Source organism: Pseudomassariella vexata, assembly GCF_002105095.1.
Source record: "Pseudomassariella vexata strain CBS 129021 chromosome Unknown BCR38scaffold_15, whole genome shotgun sequence".
Taxonomy (NCBI): domain Eukaryota; kingdom Fungi; phylum Ascomycota; class Sordariomycetes; order Amphisphaeriales; family Pseudomassariaceae; genus Pseudomassariella; species Pseudomassariella vexata.
The window spans coordinates 868,767-894,467 of NW_024467970.1; the positions used below are offsets into that span (position 1 = coordinate 868,767).

A 25,701-nucleotide genomic window follows, 5' to 3' on the forward strand; every position below is an offset into this window, starting at 1 on the left:
TGCATCGCATTGGTAGAGACCTCGATTAGGTGCTATCGACGAAGATTCTACTCTAAGGAGCGAAGGAAAGAAGATGACAACTTAGGTTTGAGGGAGCGCGACTAAGTCATCCACGCTTGGCGGGGCTCCTACAAGGGTTATGATTGGCTTCCCATCTGACACTGCCATGGCAGGTGTTCCAGCTGTAAGTCACCTGGTTGTAGTGAGTCTGCGAGGGTTGACCTTCACATAAGTCGTCGTACGAGAGCGACCGAACTACGTTAATAACGCTATAGGATATATAGAGAGCCCGGATATAATACTCGTACTTATTAGAAAAATATTATTATTATTATTATTAAATACGCCGTAGGCTCGAAGCCCCCGGTACCTCTACTAGTACTCCCGTATGTCAAACCGTGCCCTAATGGCTGGACTAAATACATACGCTGCGTCGTCGGTTCGCCCTATTGGCGACTGCGTTGCGTCCACTACCATACTACGTTGGTTCTCAACCTACCAACAAAGTGCCCCTTAGAAAAATAAAGATACGTACGAGAAAGAGGATTCTAATTTGTTTTAATTAATCTTTCTATTTATAGTTAAGTTAGTGAAGTTATTCGTACGGTGCTAAGACAAAGTAGCTAACTTGCCTGTATAGTACGTTCGGTAAGAAAGAAACAGTCAAGTTTGAAAGTGGAGAATATTACGAAAAGCTCCCCACTCGCTTGTATTCCCTATTCGCTTTTTAATTGCGTTACGTCCTCCGATTGAAAATACCCTATGTCACATGCCATGAGCCATTTAGCCGAGTCCGGTTTAGCAGAACACTTTCTGTGTCGTTCAAGGTTCGCGGGCGTTCGAGTGAGCCTCCCAACCTCCCGTGGAACCTCTTCGCCGACTGTACATTCCGAATCATTCATAGTCATTCAGGGCCACCCCCCAGCGATTGGTCGGCACTGTTGTTGGTGGGTTGTCTGCAGCCTTCCGCCTGTTTTCAATCGACGCCAAGACTGCAAGCTGCTGGGTGCAATCGTCACAGTTGGGGTGGTGATGGCCGAATCGAGAGTTGTGCATTCACCGCGCTCGCCCATCCAGGAGTAGCGGATTTGGCGAGGATGCCATATCTTGATACTTGCGCGTCAGCTAAAAAAAAAAAAAGAAATAATCTTGTCTCAACCGACACCACGTTGAAATAGCGCCTACACGCCGGCAACAGAAAACGCGGATAAGATCGTCATTGACTCGCGCGGAACAGAATGCGAGACGTGTACTGATGCCCGTTTTGTCTTGGTTTTCCGTCTCCTCCGATGAATTGATGACAGCTGCTGTGAGCCGTCGCCGCTCGGCGTGTTATTGATCTACGGTTAGTGTAGTAGCCAGGTTGGTCTAGACCTATGTTATCTATAAATAAAAATGCGAAATTTACCATTGCTTTGATAGCTTCATAGCTAATTTCCTATTCCGTCTAGGTCCTGAATCGGCTTTATCTTCGGGGGGTTCAGACTTGTGAACAATCTTCGTCCCCTTGTAGTAAGTACTTACTTATTAGGGTAGCCGTCTGGCATTTTATTTACAGATTCCTGATCAGACCGACCTTATCTTAGCTCTATGATTGCAACACTGCACGGCTTACCTAGATATTCTTTGAATTTTGGTCAAAGTCCCGTATCTTGGCCGCTGCTAAGCGACCCCACAAGATCGTAGCACCGGTGTTGCGAAACACCAACTCGTGGGGCTCGGAGTAGTGGGATGGAGAATACCTACTATGTAGAGCTAAAGTTTTGAGCAGCGGCACAACGGCGCTGACGGCGGATCATTACGACTAGTCGGCACATTCGTGAGATCAAGTATGCCGGACTTAAATGGTACTTCATTAAAGCTAGAGTAAGCGCACGAGGACAATCCATTGCAGTAGCTGGCAAGTATGAATTCAACCATACTCCGAGCAATCTAAGTTGACCTGGGAGAAGTAAAAGTGAATCTAAAAGCAGTTAAAGGGATTGGGAAAAACCTTGCAGACAATTCTAGAATCCGAAACCATCAACACCAATCAATGACTCCAACTGACATGATAGACATAAATCAGTTGCATGTGCCCACAAGCAACGCAGCAGCACCAGCGTGTAAAAGAACCTGCACCGTCATATTCTACTGCTGGACCTGACAAGTCGCCTACACTTTTGCGCAACCTTCTGCTTGAGGTTGACTTCACGACTACTGCCACTAAAGTTAAGGAACTCGTTTTCTGACGGCTTTCCCGGTCATCAATCGAATTATCTTCAGTAGTTGTCGTATTGCAGTATCTTGCAAGGCGAATGGGGCTAATTTTGGAAAAGCCTCCCTCCCCGTGCTTGCAAGTGCTGCTGCTCTTCAGGTATTTCTCGAACCCAGTTGGGAGTAGGGGAGCACATGACGCCTGGGCACTTGTAAATCTGGAACTGCTCACCGCTGCCAACATAATTGTTGGTCGCGTGGCTCTAAATCTGATATTCAACAAGGCTGATCTGCTTCGCCTAGATGTAAGTTGAACCTACCTTTTCGCTGTAGAATGGTGTTGGGAATGGTGTTGGTCAAGTACCTGGAGTTTGTCCAGGTAGTTGGCGACGGCTCATGGCCGGCAACACTGAACGGACTAGGAGAACGGAATGTCTCGGAAGGAGAGACAAGACTTGGCGCCTCAAGTCAAAATCAATATATGTGCGACTCGCGATGGAATTCGACGATTGCGCATGTTGGAAGCCCCACGCGTCACCCTCCGTGGATGTTATTTTCGCATCACTAGATCAGTCTATATCTAAGGGTTCACGGGTACCTTGGTCTTCTGTGCAGTCTGGTATGGTGGACAAATAACCCACTTGGCCTCAAGTGCCTGTGGCTTACGAACACGCCTCATTCCATGCACGCAAGTTCCAAATACAAGGAAGAAACCATACCAAGCTGAGACACCTAATGAAAATGCGAAGCAGACTTCCACTTGGCACTGCTCAAGTGAAGACTGATAACAACGGCAAGGGTACCTAGCCACATCTCCGGCTCCGACTCGTTGGTTCGTCACCATTTCGTCAAGTACAATCGTACTTTCACCCTAGATTACAAGCAAAGCGCACACGCGGTGAATCAAGTACTTGCAAATTCCCCAAATTACCTTCAACTTGGGCATTCTTCAAGTGTCTCAAGACCTCAACGCCACCATGGTCGTTTTTGGTCCGGCTCAGCCACACTAGATTGAATCAGCTTTGCTTCACTAAGACTTGTATCGGCTTGAGCACTTGGGCACACGACTTGTTGTTGATTAGGCCATGAGTTCCTGTCTGCTCGTTTTCATCCTCCTTCTTTTCACAGCTTGACTCGATATTTCTCCCCATTTGGTATTTCGTGCTTCTACGATACCCCATATCAAACCATCTTGTCGTCGATCGCTTTCGCATCCCCACCAGGAAGCTCGTCATCCCGGCCCAGGATTCAATAGTCGAGGACCCCTCAATTATTCTGGGTCGGCTCATTCCCAATCAGTCCAATCAAAAGCCACCATCGTCCAGATACCTGCTGCTGGGCCCCCGCCCCCGTCCCGTCTGCAGCTTTTCATTTGATCTCGTTCTTCAAAACATTTAACCTCTCCCCAAAACTCTCTTTCTTCGTAATACTCACGACCGCCCGATATAGGAGCCGAGGCGAGATTAAAGTAGTTTCGCTATTCACCTCAATCCATCCGTGGCCTCGGGTCTCACGGCCACGACAACAGGGAACGAGTTGTCAATGCTCAGCGGCCTTCGGTCGCGCATTTGCCCCTCATCGACGCCTCTTAATTTTGCCTGTCCGAGTTCCGCCGTTGCCACTCCCAGATTCAGCTTTCGCATTCAACAAACATCACAATGTCTGAATTTCGACATGTGCGATCTGGGAGTCTCAACATCTCACCGCAAGCCAACAGCATGAATTCTCTTGCTGCGAATAATGGCCGTTTTGAGGGCCCCAGAAGCCCCCCAAGTAAGTCGAGTTTTCCCTCAGTAGAAGTTGTACCTGTTTGCAGTGTCACACATTGCAAACTTGACAAGCGGTGCAAGCGGTATGCGGGCTTCTGGAATAGTGAACAGAGAGATTCACCTGCTGCTTCACGTGGTACTAACGCAAAGGCGAAACAATAGATACATCGCATGTTCCCTGCAAATTCTTTAGACAAGGCGCCTGCCAGGCAGGGTCTGCTTGTCCCTTCAGTCATGATCTCGGCAGCGCCTCTGAGACGGTCTGCAAGTACTTTGCCAAGGTATGATGACTGCCACCATACCCCCATCAACACATATCCTAGCATTGTTGGCGTCGCGACCCAAAAATGCGTCTTATCAAAGGCTGCCTACGGTATTACACGGACTGACATTGGTGAAACCCGACCACAGGGCAACTGCAAATTCGGCCCCAAGTGCGCTAACATTCATGTGCTCGCCGACGGTCGACGCATCAATTACGGCAAGAATGGTATCACCATCGGCCAGCCTCTTCATCTAGGGAACCGATTGACCTCGGCCGCGCCTTATACTACCTCCAGCAGCGCCTTGACAAATTCATTTATGAGAGCCGATGCTGGCACGCCTTTTGGCAACTATGGCTATCCCATGTCTCCTAGCGAGAAGTACCACCAGCTCGACCGCCAACCTAGCTTAGAGAATGGCCTGCCGACCTTCGACACTACATACTCTCACACGAGCTCCCAATATGGATCGCCGCGAGAGGAGGATCCGACGCGGCTGGGTCTCGGGTTGTCCCCAGTGGCAGGAAAAGGCTTATCCGTGCTTGACGCTCCACTACCTGCTTCCTTCGACTCCAATGGCATTTCGCATGCTGCCCGCTACCCGGCAGGACCATGGCCTTCCTCGGTGCCGTCGCAATTTGGGCTCGAGTCCCCGTCTCCATCGCTGAATGCCGCTAAGGACTCTCGAACATCGGAAGCACTAAAGCTCCTCCATCATTCAGCATTCGGCAGCAACGACCACCTGTCTTCTACCGTCACCACTTCCTCGCCGCCCACCCAGCCGACCGATGAATACTTTGGCAAGCGCCCGATGCACTCGAGCCGCTATACTAAGCCCAAGCTGCTGAGTAGCAGTGCGCCGCGCGCCATGGGCATTGATCGCGACTGGGAGGCCGAATTTCCGTTTCTGGAAGAGGATTATGTGCCTGATATGCTGAAAGATTTACTCACACCTGCTGAGAAAGCACGCCGGGGTTCCAGGGCTGCCGAAGATGAAGCAAATGGACTCAAGTCAGGTCACGGTGTCGCCGCTGTTAGTGGTACTGGCACGCCTACTGCGGAGACAGCGTCGAAATTTGGCAGTCCGATGGCTGCGAGCCCAAGTCGTTGGGGCCCTCTGTTCATGCGTCAGAAGGAAGAAGACGAGCTCAAGAAACACGCTCTGGCTGCAAGCGCCGGTGCGTTCGGTCATGTCGGCAGTCCCTTGCGCAATTCACCTCTTACGGCCGATATGATACAGTCCCATGACAACAGATCCGGCAGCGTGGAAGGGCTTAGTGTGCTCACGCAACAGTTGCAAAGAACTCGCATCGATGGCTGTGGAAATGACTCGCCACTTCTTAACCCCAACACTAACCCCAACACTGGAACCAGTGCCATTCCCCACATCGGCATTGGAGGACGACCAACCAATGGCCGCGCCACGGAGAGACACGTCAGCAGTGGCAGCCTCGGCTCCAGTGCACGCTTTACCACGCCTATCGGAGAGGAGGATGGCGAGTTCGTTTTCAGCATGGACGAGGACGGTGAGAGGGACAGTACTATAAGAGCAAGGAAGCGCACCTCCGGCGTGGGTACAGTCATGGGTGCCTGGGGCAATGGGAACGGCACTGGCAACTATGCTGGTCCAAAGGATGAGGCTACTGGTAGGGTCGGTGTCGTGGATGGCGTTGGAGGTCGATGAGAACCTTTTGGAGCGAGAAGTATGAGAATATGCGGCAGTATCTCCACCGACCAACACGTCGCACCCAGCCCCCAATGTGATCAGGGGGTACAGTAACTGGTCTTGAATGCGGTACTACGAGGAACCTTCCGACGGCCTCAGATGAAGAGGCACGACACTTCTCTAGTCGCCCAAAGCTGGTGAATGCAGGGTTGGGTATGTTCGCCACAATGAAGATCTAGACAACATGACCTGGTCTTGTCATAGGATATATGGACTATGTACTATGGCGACAACACGCCATATGGAGTACTCAGACGAGAACGACGAGAGCGAAGGGGAGCGATGAACTTGAATGGATGACTATTCTGGATGCACAGCAGACGGACGATATGACGGCGTCGATGTCAGGATGTTGCATCAAATCCTTCGCATGTTTGAAGCGTTGATACGCACTCAACTCATTATCGGATTGGTCACTACGTCACATCAACCTACTGGCGGGCTTTGAAAAGTATGATGCCTGGCGTAGGCTTGACGATGACAGCTAGAACTTGATCTACCGGACGTGAATACATGAACTGGATGGGGCGTTGGTTGGCAAAACTTCGACGCGGGTAAACAAAGTTACGATTTATGAATACAGACCAAATTTATATTTGTTGATACGTAAAGCGCTCTTTGGATTCCAAGGTTATAATCGTCCCATAATCTTTGAGGCTGTATCGCGTGTAATCATGAAAGGAGACGTGGCGGCTGGCTACGGCCAACCGAGTCCTTTTCCCTGCGACAAGAGAACACGCGTGCATGGCTCAGTAAAAGTCGCCTCAATCAATCCCATGTGAACTCGTTTTAATTGATGCTGCCCCCCTGAGCAATAGTGATGACACGATATGTTCAGGCTCTTGTGGCCGAGAGAGGCACTGAAGATGTTCCAGACCCCGCTCCAACAAATCCTACTCAAATGTGCATGCGCCCTTGACGTAAAAGTAGTCACTGATACCAGGTTTCTGACTCGACCCTTGACAGTCGTCCTCCTCTTAGGTTGATTTGACACGGTCAAAGGTGCCTTTCATTCTGTTAATCCGTACCAGCATTTGAAATCCGAGAACAGGGCTCTTGTAGCAGATAAGTGGCTTGGGCTCCAGCCACGTTCACCTTTCCAAAAGATGTCCTTGGAGCACAACACAACTATTTGTCATTTCTACTACGTAGCATCTCCATTGGCTTCTGCATTATGGCTCCATCGGCATCATCAGAGAATAACTATTACGATTTAGGATCATATCGAAGGACTGTGACCGCCGGTAATGACGAGGCCGGCCGTTGGTTCAATCGTGGGTTGATTTGGTGTTATGGCTTCAACCACGAGGAAGCCGTCAAGTGCTTCGAACAAGCCATTGCTTGCGACAGCTCTTGTGCAATGGCTTACTGGGGGATCGCGTACGCGCTGGGGCCGAACTATAATAAACCGTGGGATTTCTTCGATGCGACCGAGCTCGAGACCACGGTGCAGCGGACTCACCGTGCCGTCACTATGGCCAAACGCAGCATAGAAAGCTGTTCCCCAGTTGAGCAAGCCCTCGTTCGCGCTCTTGAGTTTAGATACCCGCACGAGCATGCGGATGAGGATTGCTCAATATGGAATAAAGGTTATGCCGAGGCAATGGAGCGGGTTTACCGCGACTTTCCGGATGACCTCGACGCTGCCACCCTGTGCGCGGATGCGATGATGAATCTCACACCATGGCAGCTCTGGGACTTGAAAACGGGGAAGCCCGCTTATGCGGCGCGAACCATAGACATTCAGAGGATCTTGAATCGGGCTATGACCCAGGGGGGTGGCATGCAACATCCAGGGATTCTGCATCTTTACATTCACCTCATGGAAATGTCGCCCACACCAGAAGCTGCACTGGCTGCCGCTAATCATCTACGTGGGCTGGTCCCGGATGCAGGTCATCTCAACCACATGTCGACCCATATCGATGTCCTGGTAGGTGACTACGGCCAAGGGATTAAGTCGAACCAACAGGCCATCCGAGCAGATGAGAAGTTTCTAGCCCTAGCAGGGCCGTTGAAGTTTTATACCCTGTATCGGATGCACGATTATCACTTCTGCATCTATTCAGCCATGTTCGCCGGCCAGTCGAATGTCGCTCTGGATACTGTTACGCGGATGGAAGAATCCCTCTCAGAAGAGCTCCTTCGTGTTCAGTCTCCACCCATGGCTGACTGGCTCGAGGGATTCCTCGCCATGCGAGTACATGCCCTGATCCGTTTCGGTTGCTGGCAAGATATCATTGATCTGCCGATTCCCTCAGATGGAGTTCTCTACTGTGTGACGGCTGCGATGACGCATTACGCTAAAGTTGTTGCCTTAGCAGCCACAGGCAATATCGCCCGCGCAGTGGAAGAGCAAGAATGTTTTAATCAGGCCGTGAAAGTGGTACCCGATTCGCGCATGCTGTTCAACAACAAGTGCACCGATATTCTGCGTGTCGCAGAGGCAATGATGCAAGGAGAGATATTTTATCGTCGTGGGCTTTATGAGAAAGCCTTCACTCACCTGAGAGAGGCTATTTCCCGCGAAGATGAACTGCCATATGATGAGCCTTGGGGTTGGATGCAGCCTGCGCGGCATGCGTACGGTGCGCTGTTATTGGAGCAGGGTTACTTGGAAGAGGCTGCGGCGGTGTATGCTCAGGATCTTGGATTTGATGACAAGTTGGCCAGAGCCCTTCATCATCCTGCGAATGTATGGGCTTTGCATGGGTACTATGAATGCATGGTGAGTTTGGGGCGAAGTGATGAAGCTTCTCGAGTCCAACCTCAACTCCAAAAGGCTTTGCAGATGGCGGATGTGCCTATCAAAGCATCGTGCTTTTGTCGCCTCAGTGCTGTGGGAGTAGAGGGGAGATAAAAGTTGTCATTCTGGATCATTAAATGTATTCGTAGATTGGATAAAATGAGGTAGGTAATCATCTTACAGCCTACAGGTCGGTATGAGAACTAATGCTTTGAGGGAGGGACAATTGATGATTTGATGGCTACATACAACCTAACCATGTGGGGAAAAGCCCAGGCCACTGTCACACCACACTTTAAGCTTTCTGGGGCAAAGGTGGGGTGGAATTTTCTAGCGACCCCAAGAAAGCTCGCCAACATTGTCGTCGCTTCCCGCTTCGTCCGAAGAGCGCTCTAGATACTTCGAGAAAGTGATTTAGTAATGTGTAGAACATTCGAGGTTACTCCAAGTGACGTTAATATTTGCGTCATGGTGTTTTCTCAACATCTATTTAAGGACGCTGTAGAGCCTGCAATTTACACCACTAGTTACGAATATCAACAATATCACAGCAGAATACTACACTCAAGCGTCAAACTCATCTCGCAACAACTCATTCACTTGCTGCAAACAGTGATCACTATCACAATGTCTCTCTTCGGACCTCGTTTCTACACCGCAGAGCCCAATTTCTCTGGCCTCTTCCGCCTCATCGACGACTTTGACAAATACTCGTCGCAAGCCACCGGCAGTGATGACGGCCAAATCAATCGTCGCGGCCAACACCAAATTATGCAAACCTTCACTCCCAAGTTCGACTTAAGGGAGACAGAAACTGCCTACGAATTGCACGGCGAGCTCCCAGGCATCGAGAAGGATGCAGTTCACATCGAGTTCAATGACGAGCAAACCATCAGCATCCGTGGCCGCGTCGAGCGCTCCCACAATTTGCACAGCGGCGGCGACGACGACGAAAATCCGGAGAAGCCTGTCATGGTCGGCCGCAAGGGCTCGGCTGATAACGGATCCGACCATAACAACAAGAAGGGGGCGCACCAGAACGGTGGCTCCTCCTCCACGACTGATGTCGCGAAGGCCAATGAATCGGACACTCAGGTCTCTGCGGCTACTGTTCCAGCCAACAAAGTCAAATACTGGGTTTCGGAGCGCAGTGTTGGCGAGTTCTCTCGCTCCTTCTCGTTCCCGCAGCGCGTGGACTCGGAGCATGTCACAGCTGCACTCAACAATGGTGTTTTGAATGTTACGGTTCCTAAGGCTCAGAAGCCTCTGGGACGACGCATCGCTATTAATTAAGGAGTTGCAGGTGTGACCGCGAGTTGGATGCCGTGTACGATTTATGATTGTGTTGGGTTGTTTTCTGGTGTATCATTTCCGGTGAAAACAGGTGTACTGATAATTGGAGTCTGTTAAGCAGAAAAGCTAGTAATGACTGTTAAGGGTTGAGACAGGTGTGAACATGTCGCTCATTGACAATTAAATGGCTACTTGTAATATAAAATGAAAACTTACATTATTATCTACGTTGTTTACCCTCTGTCATGCGGGAATGGTCAATCGTGTATTTAGCAACTCCCCCCAGAGGTAATTACATATCGGTCCCCCACGCATCTTCGTAGTACCGATGCAACCCATAGTAGTTGGAATCCAATCGACAGTGTGCGTCTACAATCATGGCAGTAGTTCCTACTCTGCCTTCTCATTCCACAAGATATTTGATAATCCTCTGTACAATCCAGAAACGGCGTCAAGTCACCGCGATCATCGTTAAGGATTTCTTTCTGACTTCATATTCATCTACTCTCTGTCTACTATATCTGCTATCTCTATATTTGCTATCTATATAACCATATTGCCGATAACCCTTATGAAGTCATGTTTAAGCGCGATCAGTCCCCAACGTTGCCTTGCACTTGAGTAAACCAACAACTTTCATCCATATGAGAGTTGAAATTCAAAAGTGGAATTGAATATAGTAAATTTGCAAATCAGCTGGCTAGCTCAATGCCCGAAGACAGAGTTGAACTACCGCGAGGTTTGTTGCTATCGAATCTTTCCACCTTGGGCCTTGGCTCAACTGTATGAAATGAACTGATCTCGACTATGTTATCGTCCTCATCCTCGTTTCCCAAATTTTGCAATGCGAACTCGTCCGCAACCTCCGCTGAAGGAACCACCGCAACGTCACCCTCGTTTTGATGCAATGGCATATTGACAAACATGGCATACAATCCCGCGTCGTAAACCAACCGACAGCAACCCGCTGCCACAAAGGCAATCCAGAAGCGTTCGTTGCCAGCCAGAATACCGGTGACAGTAGGGCCCAGGGTGGCAGCAAGGGTCCTCAATGTGCTTGCAATGCCCATGACAGCCGTGCGCTCTTCTGGCTTCACGACGGCGGCGATGAAAGCAGCACGCGGTGCCTGGTCCATGCTATTCAGGCCAGTCCGAATCAACAGCAGTACGATGGTGAGCCACAGACTCGAAGGAGCAGAAAATAGGAGCACTGCTGCTGATGATGGGATGTGCGTAAAGACCATAGTGTTGATCAAACCGATCTTCCTTGCAAGTGGGCCAGCGAAAATAGTGCTAATACTTCCCAGGAGTGTTGCACCTGACTGGGCATCCCCAAGTGTGGCTTTAAACGGGTGAAACTTCTCGTTGATGTAGTATTGCGTTATCGATATCGGCACCATGCCATCGGCGACTGAGTCTAGAGCAAGCAATAGCCAGAGCTTGTACATGACTAAACGAGTCGGCTTTGAGATCTGCGAGAGCGGTTGGGAGAAGAACCCAAGGGAGCGTCCGATCCACCCTGCCTTGGCCCTGCTACGCAATGGTGTTGAAGCAGTATTCGATGTAGCTATGTGACTTTCGGCTCTTGGGGACTCGACCGTCTCTTCCTCGTCTTGTAATCGAGAATAGTTCTCAGCTTCAGGTTGCTTGCTTTCGCAAGCTTCTGTCAAGAGAAGCATCAGGCCAGCATTGACAACACCCATGACGGCGTATATCCAGAACAGGGTGTGATAAGCCCAGGTCAGGGTCCAACCCGGTTTGTTTTCAAGCGTATGGATTATCCGCCCAGACATCTCACTGCCAACGGCCAAGCCCAATGTCGATGTCGCGACATACCAAGCCAATACATCTGCCCTCGTCTCCGGCGTGGTGAGATGTGAAAGCATGGATTCCTCAATACTCCTGAAAGGGCCGAAGTCACCACCTGTGGCGCTGATGACACCAACAATAGAAGCGACCAGCAGTATGCCAAAGTTGTCAAAATATGCAAATACAGTTCCACTCAACACCATCAACCCTGAGCCAGCGAGCAGTATCCTCCGCCTCCCCACACGATCAGCAATGAGTGTTAGGAGTGTGCCAAGAACCACATCGCCCAGCAGCGTCAGTGTAAAGAAGAGGCCGATCTGATAGTCGGTGAAGCCAAGCTCGTTAAAGAATAGGGCCAGGATGAAGGTGCTTCCATAGGCGAACATGCGCAACGAGCGCGAGAGGATGATGAGGTACGCATTGCGGCCCGTCTTGTGAATGGCCGAGAGCCCGAATTCGTGGTACAGCCAGATAATTGAGCGTGAAAGGGCTGGCATAGTTACCTAGTTACCTAGGTAAGTCCTCGGTAAACTGTTTCAGACCATAGCTTTATGTGGGTGATAGTATGTAACGGACTGAGCGGGGTTGGCACTCTTGCATATAATAATATCGCGTTATTTGTTTTCTGTCCTATGCTAGCCGACGTCGGCTCTGACGTGATGCGCTAACTTAGATATACTGTCGGGCAATTGGCGGAGGATTGGCGCTTAAGTAGTACAGTGTTAAGTAAGCGATATTAGAGCTCTACACATCATCATATCAGTAGAATAGAGCCACGCAACTCCGTGTCTATTAACAGTACAATATAATAACTAAAGGGCGCATGGGCTACGTGTCAGCGGTGGGCAGTGAGGCACGGGATGGAGTTCGCCCCTGACAAGAGTGAGCTAATGCACTTTACTAGGGCCCGAGAGCCCTTGCCGCAAAGTATTCGCCTTGGGGACGCCACAGTGTCGCCGGTAGTCTCAGCGAGGTTCCTAGGAGTCTGGTTCGACCGCAAACTGACGTGGCACGCCCATGTTCAACGTGTTAAAACAAAAATGGCAACTCCAAAGCTAGCCCTGACAAAGCTAGTCAATATGTCGTGGGGCTGCGATCTTATACGGGCGAGGCTGTTATATACGGTGGTTATCCGTAGCGCGATCGCCTTCGGGGCGACTGCATGGCATACTATAAGTGAGGAACCGGCAGGGCCAGCTAAGAGCCTGATGGGGATACAGAACGAGTGCCTCCGGGTAGTCTGTGGCGCCCACAAAGCGACGCCGGTTCGCCACCTGGAAGCAGAAGCAGCAATCCCGCCACTAGACCTCTATCTTAGTGCCCGGGCTGCTAAGTTTGAAGAACGGCTACGGCTTAGCGGGAAGAGAAATCTGCTTCGCAGCGCGAGCACTAAAGCGTCACATATACTCCGGCAGGATAGGCCGGCGAAGAGGAAGCAGGCGTCGCAGCTACTCCGACCGGCAGGGTACACTATGGAGAAGGAGGCTCGGGGCTCCGAGTGGATGAGTGAGGAAAAGGAGGTCCCGGCTGCCCTCCTCGGCCACTGGAGGAAGAGATGGCTCACCGGAGCAGAGCATCACGATCGCCAGCGACGCGCTATCGCTGAGGAACCGGAGGGCCCTTCGATGCAGATACCGAAAGGGGGCAAGTATTTCGGCCTGAACCGACTGGAGGCGTCTACGCTGTGCCAGATCAGGACGGAAAAAATAGGACTAGCAGCCTTCTTATTCAAGACAAGGGCTTTTGGCGTGTACTCGCCGCTATGCCGCTGTGGCGACGCCCCTGAGACGGCAGAGCACGTAATCCTCTTTTGCGGGCTGTTGGAAGGACCGAGAGAACGATTACGGGCCGCTATCGCACCACGGCCACTATACTCTCGCAGAGACCTCGCAACGGCAACAGGAGAACCAGTAGTTAGTGGGACTATTGTAAGGTGGCTGCTAGGGACGGGTCGGACAGCTTCAAGGCCCAGATAGCATCGATCTTCTCAGGGGGGACTTTGTTGGTAGGTTGAGAACCAACGTAGTATGGTAGTGAACGCAACGCAGTCGCCAATAGGGCGAACCGACGACGCAGCGTATGTATTTAGTCCAGCCATTAGGGCACGGTTTGACATACGGGAGTACTAGTAGAGGTACCGGGGGCTTCGAGCCTACGGCGTATTTAATAATAATAATAATAATAATAAATTCCATACCGATCTCGTTAGTCGTCCATCGTTTTGGGCTAGGTCTAATTCTCCAATCTTTCGGAATGTTGTCGTCTTCGTACCAAGAAGAGAGATGGTATCGGCCCACAACAACGATGAACGGCGGCAGCGCCTAACCGGTAGACTGGACCGCTTGGATTACGGTAACCCATTCCCGGTTACCTTGCTGTATTTACTTCGGCCTGGCACGTCGTTCGGAGCTCGTAACTACTATATTGGTTGAGATCTTGCCCATCATAAACCCAGTCTCGTCGAAGTTGTAGATGTCCGACTCTTGGATACCGTATTTCGCGATAACATTCGCAACAAGCCGAAACCAATCTGTAATAAGCTTTGGATCTTCGCATTGGGCCCTTTGGTAATCGTAAGGACGGTTCCAACGAGTTTTCGACTCTTTGCGACGTGCGACGAACCTCGAGGCCCAGCGCGTTCCAATGGGCCCTGCGTTACGTGTCGCGCGGATAGAATTTGCCATTGCTTCCACATCAGCAATCCGGGGCGGAAACGCTCGTGCATCTAAGTCCAGTATATGCTTGATAATGACCTCCTCTTCTAATTCTGTCATAGTTCGTGAATTGGGCAAAATATCGCGTCGGAAAGGTACGCCGTTTTTACGCGTTTGGAGGGTGCTTCGGGGGACTTGGTACGTTTTTGCCGCTTGTCGGAGACTAAGTTTTGGTCATTTTTGAGAGCTTGAAGGGCTAGTATTAAGTCTGCTTCGTTGTATGACTTTGCCATAATTGGTTGTTGAGAAAATCAAAGATTAAGTTGGCCGGTCGCGTTGGCGCATGAAAGTGGCCAGCTCGGTGTCATGGCCAGCTCGGTGTACATTCACGTTAGCTCTAAATTAGATAACGTGGTTTAACACCGAGTCGCGCATATCACCGAGTCGCGCACTTTTTCAACTTTTCCAACCTTTTGACTTCAACACTTATTTCCCTCAACAACAACACCATGTCAGTTCAAACCCAAGAAGCCAAAATCAACCTTGACATCGAAGCTATCTGATTGACCAAAAATATGAGCCAACGTCGAGCAAAGCTATACGGTGTACCCGAGTCCTCACTCCGTGACAGAATCCACGGTCGCACCCCACGTACCGAAATCTGGCCGAATAGCGCACTACTCGCCAAGATAGAGGAAAGAGCTATTGTTCAGCATGTACTTGACCTAGATTTGAGAGGGTTTCCTCCCCGGCTAGAGGGTGTGGAAGATATGGCCAATTCCATTCTTGCGACGCGGGGTACCCGACGCGTCGGCAATCTCTGGGCGCATCGCTTTGTAAAGCGAACCCCAGAGTTACAGACGCGTTTTTCTCGCTCGTATGACTTCCAGAGGGCCCTCTGCGAGGATCCAAAGATTATTGAGGACTGTTTCCGGCTTGTATCGAATATGAGGGCCAAATACGGGATCCAGGACTGCGATATGTGGAACTTCGACGAGACGGGCTGTATGATGGACGTTATTCAACGCTCGATGGTCGTTACCTCGTCTGAACGTAATGGTAGAGGCAAGAAGGTCCAGCCAGGTAACCGGGAATGGGCCACGGCGATTACCTGTGTCAATTAGGAGGGTTGCGACATCCCGCCATTTCTGGTAATTCAAGGGAACTATCACCTTGCTAATTGGTATACTGAGGGGGACCTACCAGCCGATTGGGTAGTCAAACCGACTGAAAACGGGTGGGCGAACAACGAGACTGGTCTAGACTGGATCAAACATTTCAACAAGCACGCTATCTCGACCAAAAGAGGCGTGTATCGGCTGTTAGTATTGGACGGGCATGAGAGTCATACATCGGCCGATTTCGAGTCTTATTGCAAGTCTAACGGCATTCTTACTATCAGTCTGCCCCCGCACTCGTCTCATCTAACCCAGCCACTTGATGTCGGGTGCTTTGGGGTCTTGAAACGTATATACAGTCGAGAGATTGATATATTTATCAAGTCCCATATTAACCACATTACTAAGGTCGAGTTCTTTATCGCCTTTAAGGAGGCTTATTTAAAGACAATAACCGACAAAAACATCAAGGCAGGGTTTCGAAGGGCCGGCCTAGTCCCCCACGACCCTGAAGCCGTTATCTCGAAGCTGGATGTTAGGATTCGGTCGCCTACACCCGTTAGCCCCTCTCTTCCAGATGCTGACCCTTGGGTTTCGCAAACGCCAAATAACCCGACAGAGGCTCTCTCGCAGTCCGATTTTGTCAATCGCCGAATCACCAGACATCAGGGAAGCTCTCCGACCCCAATTTTTGATGCTGTTGGCCACCTTGCGAAGGGTATAACTCGATTAGCCCATGAGAATACCCTCTTGAAGGCTGAGTGCTCCACCTTCGCAAGGCAAATGAGGCACTAAGCAAGCGTCGGAGGGCAAAAAAATCGCGTGTCCGGCAAGGAGGTGCACTTACTGTCGAGGATGCCCTGGACATTTTGGCCCGGAAGGACGCGGAGGCCCAGGTAAAGGAGGACAAGCGCTCTAGGGGGGGTAAAGAAAAGGCTGGTCCGTCGACTGTACGACGATGTAGTAAGTGTAAGAAGACCGGACATAATGTAAAGACTTGTCAGGTCGAACTATAATTTTCAGATGTATATAGCTCTGAATAAATTTCAATAAACTTTAGTCTGTTGTGGCTTTTTAATTGAACTTGAAATTATAGTGTGGTAAAAGGTGCGCGACCCGGTGATATGCGCGACTCGGTGTTAAACCACGTTATATTATAGAGCTCGTTCAGAACTTCTAAACAGTAGTAAAACTGTCCGATTTAGGCTTATCTCCACTAAGATCTAGTATAGGGAGGGGCGTAAAAGAAAGAGGCAGAAGTAATAATGAAACTTGTGTGGCTGCTTTATCAATGTTTTCGTGCATCTATATCTTGATTTCCTAACGGTGGAAGTGCAAGATCTGATTTACTACGTCCGACTATAGTCAACGGGACTATGGAGTGACTTGAATACTGGAACGCAAGGGAAGCAAGATTTCAATGCGGGAAAGCAAAAACCGGGGACGTACACGGACATTGACATGTTTAGGACGATGAGGTCACAGCTATGCACTTTTTGGTTCAAAAAAACGAGAACTAACTTGGTGGTTATAATACTCCATTTCGAGAGGCCAAATCGGTCTGAATAGTGCACAAGAATTGCGCAAGTGGTTGTATTACAAGGTACTCCATTCCACCATCCATCTGCTTTCTAGGACTACTTGGATTCAACCATAGCTCTATGCATAGTATTCAATTCTGTATTCAACCGACAAATCTACCCCAGGACCTACTCAAGCATTCCAAACCGTATCAAGTAGTTAAGAAAGACTGGGGGCTCCGGCAAGATACAAGCTGATGATTTCCAGACCTCCCAAATTTGAGTTGAAGCGCCAGCGAGAACAAGACGAGAACGAAAAGGAGGGGTTGTCGGGCCACGAAGGAAGAGATCAGCCACAACTAGTAGGCCTGCAACAAGGTCACATAGAGGGAGGCTCCGAGTAGAATTAAGACAGCTGCCCCATATCCCATCCACCGGATGCAGAGGAGATCTAAGAAAGAAACTATCACGCTCACTCGTCACTACTGGGCCGATGAATAAACCTGATGTTATGCCGTTCTTTAGATTATTCTGGAATCCCGGATCAAGTTATTTCCGTCCATCGGCGCATCAAATGTTTGTTTTAAGAAGATACCAGGGCGGTCACCTACCAGGTACCCTAAGCGCCAAGATTACCAGTGCTCAGCAAGGAAGCAGATGAAGCTGGGCACTGGGGACCCTAAAATGACGTGCAGCACTGGCAGCTTGGCATCTCTTGGCCTAAAGCTTGGAAATGCTTAACCCAGCCTCAGGGTTCTCGGTAATGTAGATCATTTAGTGCACAGGCGACACAGGCGACGCGATAGAGATAGCTCCTTTTTTTGTGATCCCGTCTATTATACTGTCCCATGCGAGCCTACGGCTTATAAAGATAGTAGGTTAAAAGACCCGAGGTATAGCTAGCAAATTACCTAGCCCTATACATAACTGTTGTCAGGGTCGTGTATGGGGGTACCAGTAGTTTATTGTTGTAGCACGAAGAATGGAACATCAGCCAGCTCGTGCAGTACCAATATACATGCGGTGCACGGGCCTAGCCCCGTGACAACTGTAACCCGGTACTACGAATCTATATCCTCTGTAACAATTGTTTTCCCTCGTACTATTAGCTTTCTGAATTTAACCCGGAGGTTAAGTCTAAAATCAGTGTAGGGTATAGGTTTTTAGTAGGATACCTAGCTTTACTAAATTCTTTCGCTGTTACTTTCGTTGTCACTGGCTATTGGCCCCACTTTTAATATACATAAACGGTAGGTAGTTTGGACATTAGTGACACCTTCAAGTGTTAAGAATTAACCTACCTACCCCCGCAGTCAGGTATATGTAGTCCCTATAATAGCCGCCGGATTCGAACTTACTATATTTATCGCTAACCCGGACATTAGCCTGTGTTACAGCGGCTTATACACCAGCCAAGCTTAGAACCACTAAGCGAAGAGAGGAAGATAGTGCTTAAAACAACAAAATTTATGCTGCACAGTCATTAATAAGGAGTATATGTCGAACGATGGTATTTAGCCTCATCTATTGTACATGTACATAACGATAAAGTAAGCAGTCTAAAAAGTATATCGCAGCGCTACAGAGAGGATAGGTGAAACCAGTAAGGTCTGATGGAACATTGGACCAGTCCTTTTACAGAACAAAGATGGAAACAGCAGACACGATACCAGCGATGGCATAGGCAAAGAACAAGACCTTGCCAAAGTCGAAGAAGCTGGGTCCATTACCGCCCAGGCCGGCAAAGCCACCCATGGCACCACCAGATGAGCTGCTGGAGCCGGCGGCGGTGCCCTGTTGGCCGGTGGGGCTGACGACACTGCCCGTACCGGCCGTGCCAGCGGCAGAGAGCAGACTGGAGCAAGTGGAGGCGGTGGTGCCTGCCTGAGTGGTGGCGAGGCCGCTGAAGTCGCAGGCGCTGGCTGAGTTGCTGCCGCTGTCCTGGTAGTATTGGTTGGCGACAAAGGCCAGCTGCTGCTTGGCGGAGCAGCCAGAGTAGGCACCATAATTGCCAAGGGTAGCGTTGCGGGCGATGCCGGCACAGTACGACTCGTCAGCGGCGCAGATGTAGCTGAAGATGGACCCGTAGTCGTCGGCGTCATCGGAGGTGATTGTGCAATCGACCTCAGCCATCAGGCAGGTGCAGAGCGAGGGGTTGACGAAGGGAGGCAGGGGCGAGGGCTTAGCGGCCCAGGTGGTGCCCGAGGAAACGCCCACCGTGGGGCAGGCGGGCACCGTGTTGGAGGGCGTGTAGGCGCTCGACTGGGTGATGGTGGGCGAGACGGTGGCCAGCTTCTTGCTCAGCGAGGTGTAGTCAGGGTAGGCCGAGACCGAGTTGTCCTTGATGGTGACGAGGCCATACTCGTTGTCCTCCATGAAGTACTCGTAGACAATGCCACCGGAGAAAACGTCGCTCATTTGACCGTAGAGGACCTCGACCTCGTCAAAGGGTCTGTTGGTGGCGCCGCCATCAATGCCCTCAATGCAGCCGTACTCGGCGAAGAAAACGGGGACCGGGTAGTCCTTGAAGAAGTCGTAGCGCGAGCTGTAGCCAGACTCGGTGTAGGAGCTGTTACCGCACCAAGAATAGACATTGTACCCCCAGAAGTCAATAGAGGTGGAGTTGTCGCCCGTGGGTTCGCAGGCGAAGTAGTAGGCCAGGTCATCACGGGTGGCCACATCTGCCGTGGCATAGCCGACACCTAGGGAACTGCGGTAGTTCATCCCCTGGATGTATGACTTGGAGTCGCGCACGGCGGCCTTGACGAAGGCGGCGGCGGCGGTCTGGTTGTCGGCGCTGACCACCTCGTTTCCGGCGAAGAAGCCAATAACGTTGTTGTACTTGGCAAAGGCGTCGATGACGGCCGTATAGCGCTCATACAGCTCCATGTTCCACTCCGGGTCGTTGCTGTTGATGGAGACATTGGGGGCACTCAGATCGGCCATGACGTAAATGTCGGCAGACGCCAGCTGGGCCATGCAGTCGTCGTGGTCCTGCGTCGGGTCGACGGCGTAGACACGGATGACATTGGTGAAGATCTCCTTCATGTAGGGGATGTCGCGTTTGCAGCTGTCGGCGTCGGCCAGCGGATCGACATAGTTCGTGTTGGATGAGCTGCTTGTGGCGGTAGCGTCATAGTCCTGCTGGTATCCTACGCCTTTCAAGAAACTTCTGGTGGTAAGCAACTATTCTTTCGAAAAGATCCATCATGAATTCAACCTACAATTGGGAGCCGTTGTTGGTGTAAAAGAAGTGCTGGCCGTAGACTTCAATGTCGGGGATGGTGCTCCAACTCTCGTCAGCAGCGGATACGCCGGATATGGCGACAGCCCCAAGAGAGAGGTAGAACAGTAATGGTGAGGTCTTCATAATGTCAGATGAACGAATGACTGAGAAATAAAGTATACAAAAACAGCCAAGTGCTGATCTAAAGCAATACCAAGAAGAATTGCCAAGAGGAAAAAGGATCAGACCTATTGAGCATGGTCGTGAGCAACGAGAATGTTTTGTGCTTCAAGGGGAGGTGGATGAAAGAAGGAATGAGCAAAGAATGGGGTGGGTTGCATTAGGCCCGTCAATCTGTAGGGCATGGGTTGAATTGGGGGTGGCCATGCAGCAGTACCAGCAATCCATAAACGTTAGGTGGATACGCAATCATCCAACTGCGACCCACCGTTTGATGATCATATATAGCACGCATTAGCACGCATGCGTCGTGTAATAAATATGACCCAAATGATAGCTGTCAACCAACGAGCTCCTGTCAAAAACTCGTCCTGAACTGCCTGACTCGACCCTGTGGGCCGGGACCCCCCGGCTTGGCGCGTCCGATCATCCCGTATTTTATGGGGTTCACCCCGTTTCCCTTTATAATTCCACCGAGTCGTCGTCAACCCGAGGCGCAGTGGCGTCGCAGCCCATCCATAGCACGCTTGCACACCGTATTAGCAACTTTTGCTCATTTCCCACCATCAAACAGAGAAACGCGCCAGCTGCTTCCATTGTGAATAAATAAACATGGACGCATCGACCGCCCCAGATTTCCTGTTACCTCACAATCTTTCTTCCATGGCGATGATACAAATTTCCGGTTGCCTAATTGTCCAACCTCCCAAAGAAACTGCTGTGGTCGCGACGCGGCTTATTAGTGGATTCCAGTACCGGTAAAATACCTGTTTTTCTATCATGTACTCTTCCGTCTTATAGACCTTAAAAAGTGGCACTTTTGTGACTTCACAACTGCCATGCGAGCCTTTTCCTCCACAACCATCTCCGCTGATGACTGGATACAATGGTCGATACAACCAATTATACTCTGTGATCGAAGAATGCATGAAATTTCGGGTTTGTATCATGGTGGATTTCTCGCTTGACTACAGAAAGCCTTCGACCTCCAGGTTTTCAATAACAAGTACAGTTCCTTCACGGATTGAATCGTGATCAACGTGCTCATGTTCCAGCTGTTACGAGAAAATAGAGGGGCATAACATGGCCTGAATACGCTGAAAATGATCTCAGAAGCAGAGAGTAAACTGTAATAGTAGCCACACCCTTGATGGGTTCACAGAGTGGCCCGTCACTGATCTCTAAACTAAGAGAGTTGTTTTCAGTCCCAATGTACTGGAATCAGGATCCTCCATGTTCTGCGGCGTTGTGTCTCCGTGTATTTCTTCTAAAAGTGGAACCAAGAACTCAATTCAAAGGATAACATGATTCTGACAGGTTGAAGCATTTCAGTCCTGTACACTGATATCACTGCTTGATCTACTCCAATGGCATGTTACGATGTGCATCTATCGAGTATAAAACCTATTTCGGCATAACACTTGTCCCAGGATTATATGATTTGCCATACCCAAGGAATAATAAACGGCCCGCACTTATTTTGACCAAGTTTAATCTGCTTGTTGCATTAGGATATCGGGTTACCCCTTACTATACTACAGCGAGCCGTTTATTTTGTTAGCAACTTGCGTACATTTGTAAAGTACCCCGACGTTCAATCCTGGGAATAGGAATAATCATGAAACTACCTTGACACTTATGATTCGTTCTATGGAATATTATCTCATCACTACTGCTAATCTGCGCAGTAATGTCCTAGCACTGGGATGGCCCCTATCAGTGAAGTAGGTTCGTGTGATTTGCAGCACCTCCGCTCGCTACTCACTCCAAGTACTAAGTTGAAGGTTTAGATTTAAGCGTGAATCGCAACCTGCACATGCGGATACACGCGAACCATCTCCTGGTACAGTTCCGGATGCTCTCTCATTAGAACCTCTGGTTCCCACGCTGTAGCGACAAATATCGTGTCGATGCCACTGCCGATCGGGGTTGTGAAGATATTGCAGATCTGAAGGCCGATGAGGAACGAAATAACCACAACAACGGGTGTGTATGCTCCATCAGCGTTGTAAGCAGGGCTTGTGAATACCAGGTAGAGGTAGGACATCAAAGCGCATGCATAACCCACGAAGGTTGCTCCCATACTCAGTACAGGGCCGATAAGGCATTCGTTGATGAGAGCATCAATACCCCGTTGTTTGATCATGCTACTAGTGTCAGCCAGAATCGCTTCGAATATGGGCTAGCGCTTGGGTTCCAAATGGAGTAGTACACCTGGCGTAAAATGATATGGGACAGCGCAATATTCCAGCAAAGTAGAATGGCAGACGGTTGAGACACAAGAATATCATATTACCCCATGTTACTAGATCCCAGGTGCGCCGTTTGTTTGGTCATGCCGTCGGCAGGGTGACAAGGCTCCAAGATCAACGGTCAATCGCTGCGGGGGAATATTTAACTTACTTCCACGTGTCCTTGGCAGCTGGAATGTAAGCCTTTCCGTACAACGCGATGTATGAAAAAGCGTAACGATTGAGGAACTGGACAGCCCATTCAAGGATGCTGATGAAACAGCCAAGAATACAGAACACTGGACCACACAGTTAGTCAAAGATAATCTGACACAATTGCGGGGAGACTCTTCGCTTACTGATGCTTCCCAGGATGTTCCCCTGTGCCGCATCGCTTTGTCTGGCAACTGAACAAAGTTGGCGAAGGAGGTTGATGATGGCCACAATCAAGCTGCCTAAGCTAATACTTCCAAAACTGTAGGTCAGAGACCTCTTCAGGGCACCCATTGTGGCGCCTCGAGGCGGGTTATGAGGATGAAAGTACCACGAGCCGTACACTCCCGATATACTAGTATGGATGGTGTTCTTGAGCCACTCGGAAATCCAATACATAGCGAAGGTGATAAAGACCAACAGACCAGTAACTTTGGCCGAACTGCAGCCGCCTACGCCTTGTCTACAAGCTGGGTTTTGGCCTGGCTGGTATTTAACATAGACTGCCACAAAGGTGACGCTATACCAGGCAGCGAGAGCGGTTGCGAGCAGGCCGCCGAGAAAGCTAACGAGGTAGACATGACCATACGTCTTGGAGACACCGATGGATGTTTTCAGCATCAAGGCGCTGAAGGGGATGCGAGGGATCCAGGTGATAAAAGCGAAGACGAGGAAGGCAACGAAGATGAGAAAGACGATACCCCCTGAATAGTATTTGCGGTACAGCATGTAGATAGCCGTGACGAGGCCGAAGACGATGTTGAGAATGCCAGTGATCCAGATGAACTGCTTCGGAAATGCTCGGGCCAGCCAGACGTAGGCGTAGCTGAATACCATAGCTATGCAAAGACAGAAGACAAACATTACGATAGTATTGGTGTTTAGCCCGACGGCTTGGGCGCCGTCATATATACCACTACCGTTGTAGAGCTTCGTTGCGGCTGGGAGTTTGATCAGTGTGGATTCAATCGGTTGAAGCAAAAGTACGTACAGTAACCTTGAATTGAGATGCCAGAGACGACAACAAAGCCCGCAACGACGATAAGAAACTGCGGATTTGTTAGTGAGCCATATATATCTGGATTTACGGCTGGGGATATACAAACTAGAATTGCAGCCCACTGCCACAAGGTGAGTTAGTATATATTTCGAAGAAACAAGCGATGATTCAGGTGTCCTAACTCATGTTGTAAGAGCAAAATCACCCAAGACTGTATTGGGTATTTTTCACTCTCGAAACAGACCAGAAAGGAAATAAGTATCTCTGAGAGTGACATACTAGGTCGTTCCATTTGGGTCTTACGACCTTGAAGGTCTGGTCAAACAAGGGTTTGTCGCCGTATTGGTAGCCCTGTTGCGGTGATGGGCCGGGAGGGGCTCGTCCGTATTGCTGACCATATTGCGGTTGTTGAGGCGGTGGTTCGGCATTGGAGTCGTAATTGGCGGCCTCTCCGCCGGACGTGTTGTACGACGCCATCTCGGCACTTGCAGCCGTCATTGTGGAGTTCGAGCTGGTGTGAACTTTAACGCGTCGTATCGACGACGACGATGCAGATCAAAGGAAACGAGCCGATACGGAGGATGACGATTTAAAGAATTGTCAAGGTGAGTTCGCAACCAGGAAATTTATGGAATGAATTAAAGGTTGTCGTAAACTCAGAAAGAAATTGGCGCTAGGGTGTCACCGTAAACGCTGTGGTACACCTAAAACTGGCACTACGACCTTGTGCTATTGAAATTGAGTTGTTCTGATGTCATCGATTGAGAGCAAACGGCAAAACGGTCCATTAGCGGTATTGCCAGATCACGCCTATGTTTATGTACCTGTCTACTACAGTAGCATAATCAGATTATACCGATGTTCACACCCATTTACTAAAGTGGAATATCAGGTGATTCCATGTCATTTCAATCCAGATATACTGTGACTTCTAATGTTTAGTGTTCCACAACCGGCAGCCATATAGATTTTTGTTTCACATCATTATTTCCTTTGCGTTACCAAGAACGAGCGTACTTAATACCTGCTAAGTCACCTAGTACGACGGCTATTATATACCGGTTAACGTGATCCACAAGTCATTTTCGCACACAAGTCACTTTCGCACTTTTCTTGGCACCTTCAAGTAATTCAGTAATATCCTATGCATAACCCGCATTTTAGCCTTTAAATTACTCAAAATCTTCTTCATTATCAGTTTCTACTTCTATTGAACAAGTCCTTGCATTATGTCCAGTCCCTCCGCAAATACCACAGCGCCTTATACCGGTCTGCCGGCGCTTTACAGGACGACTGCTTTCCCCTTCTTCCTTCTCCATAACCTTGATATCACCCCTCAAGGCCCGTAAAACTTGTGCATCACCTATACTAAGTGCTCCTCCATATTGGATTTGCTTATTTTTCGTCCTACGACGCTTACTTAGTATATGGTTCGTCTCACGAAGCTCTTCGTTCTCCCGACGTAATAATGCATTCTCATGCATCATTGCATACGTAGCCTTCGTAGTCGAGTTAATTGAGTTCAAAATATGCGTCGGCGAGCTGTCTTGATGCCTCTGGACGCTACTTTTAATCAAAGTTGACTGCGATTCGGCTTCGAGGGTGTTGGTAGGCGTCTTAGAAACCCAGACGGAGGGAGGCAATTGGGGGTCGAGTGTCGGTGTTCGTACTACTTTTGCGATATCCAACGTAGATATGACCCTATCCGGGTTAAAAGGAACAAGTCCAGCTGCTTCGAATCCTGATCTGATGTTTTT

At 49.7% G+C, this 25,701-nt stretch overlaps 6 protein-coding genes across 6 annotated transcripts; 3 read left to right on the forward strand and 3 right to left on the reverse strand.

Annotated features, from left to right (window-relative positions):
• Positions 1 to 3,854: 3,854 nt before the first annotated feature.
• BCR38DRAFT_489277 (uncharacterized protein) lies at positions 3,855 to 5,912 on the forward strand (the record flags this gene model as incomplete). Its single annotated transcript, XM_040864377.1, has 3 exons — positions 3,855 to 3,969; positions 4,128 to 4,246; positions 4,377 to 5,912. The coding sequence occupies 3 exons, from the start codon at positions 3,855 to 3,857 to the stop codon at positions 5,910 to 5,912; spliced, it is 1,770 nt and encodes a 589-aa protein (XP_040711729.1).
• Positions 5,913 to 7,128: 1,216 nt separating this feature from the next.
• BCR38DRAFT_352674 (uncharacterized protein) lies at positions 7,129 to 8,814 on the forward strand (the record flags this gene model as incomplete). The annotated part of the gene is made up of 1 exon (XM_040856721.1): positions 7,129 to 8,814. One exon carries the CDS (start codon positions 7,129 to 7,131, stop codon positions 8,812 to 8,814), a length of 1,686 nt encoding a protein of 561 aa, XP_040711730.1.
• A 537-nt stretch (positions 8,815 to 9,351) lies between these two features.
• BCR38DRAFT_318942 (heat shock protein 30) lies at positions 9,352 to 9,993 on the forward strand (the record flags this gene model as incomplete). The annotated part of the gene is made up of 1 exon (XM_040854748.1): positions 9,352 to 9,993. A coding segment is annotated over one exon (642 nt), but the record flags the coding sequence as incomplete, so codon positions are not given.
• A 505-nt stretch (positions 9,994 to 10,498) lies between these two features.
• On the reverse strand, positions 10,499 to 12,411 carry BCR38DRAFT_447027 (major facilitator superfamily domain-containing protein). Its single transcript, XM_040861128.1, has one exon. The coding sequence runs from the start codon at positions 12,297 to 12,299 to the stop codon at positions 10,686 to 10,688; it is 1,614 nt and encodes a 537-aa protein (XP_040711732.1). The 5' UTR covers positions 12,300 to 12,411; the 3' UTR covers positions 10,499 to 10,685.
• A 6,318-nt stretch (positions 12,412 to 18,729) lies between these two features.
• BCR38DRAFT_413239 (Glucanosyltransferase-domain-containing protein) lies at positions 18,730 to 20,464 on the reverse strand (the record flags this gene model as incomplete). The annotated part of the gene is made up of 2 exons (XM_040858811.1): positions 18,730 to 20,263; positions 20,319 to 20,464. 2 exons carry the CDS (start codon positions 20,462 to 20,464, stop codon positions 18,730 to 18,732), a joined length of 1,680 nt encoding a protein of 559 aa, XP_040711733.1.
• Positions 20,465 to 22,128: 1,664 nt separating this feature from the next.
• Positions 22,129 to 24,610, reverse strand: BCR38DRAFT_447052 (plasma-membrane choline transporter-domain-containing protein). Its single transcript, XM_040861129.1, has 6 exons — positions 24,224 to 24,610; positions 24,051 to 24,065; positions 23,936 to 23,993; positions 23,091 to 23,885; positions 22,904 to 23,030; positions 22,129 to 22,647 (listed from the first exon to the last, which is right to left on the reverse strand). Exons 1-6 carry the CDS (start codon positions 24,440 to 24,442, stop codon positions 22,293 to 22,295), a joined length of 1,569 nt encoding a protein of 522 aa, XP_040711734.1. The 5' UTR covers positions 24,443 to 24,610; the 3' UTR covers positions 22,129 to 22,292.
• Positions 24,611 to 25,701: the final 1,091 nt, after the last annotated feature.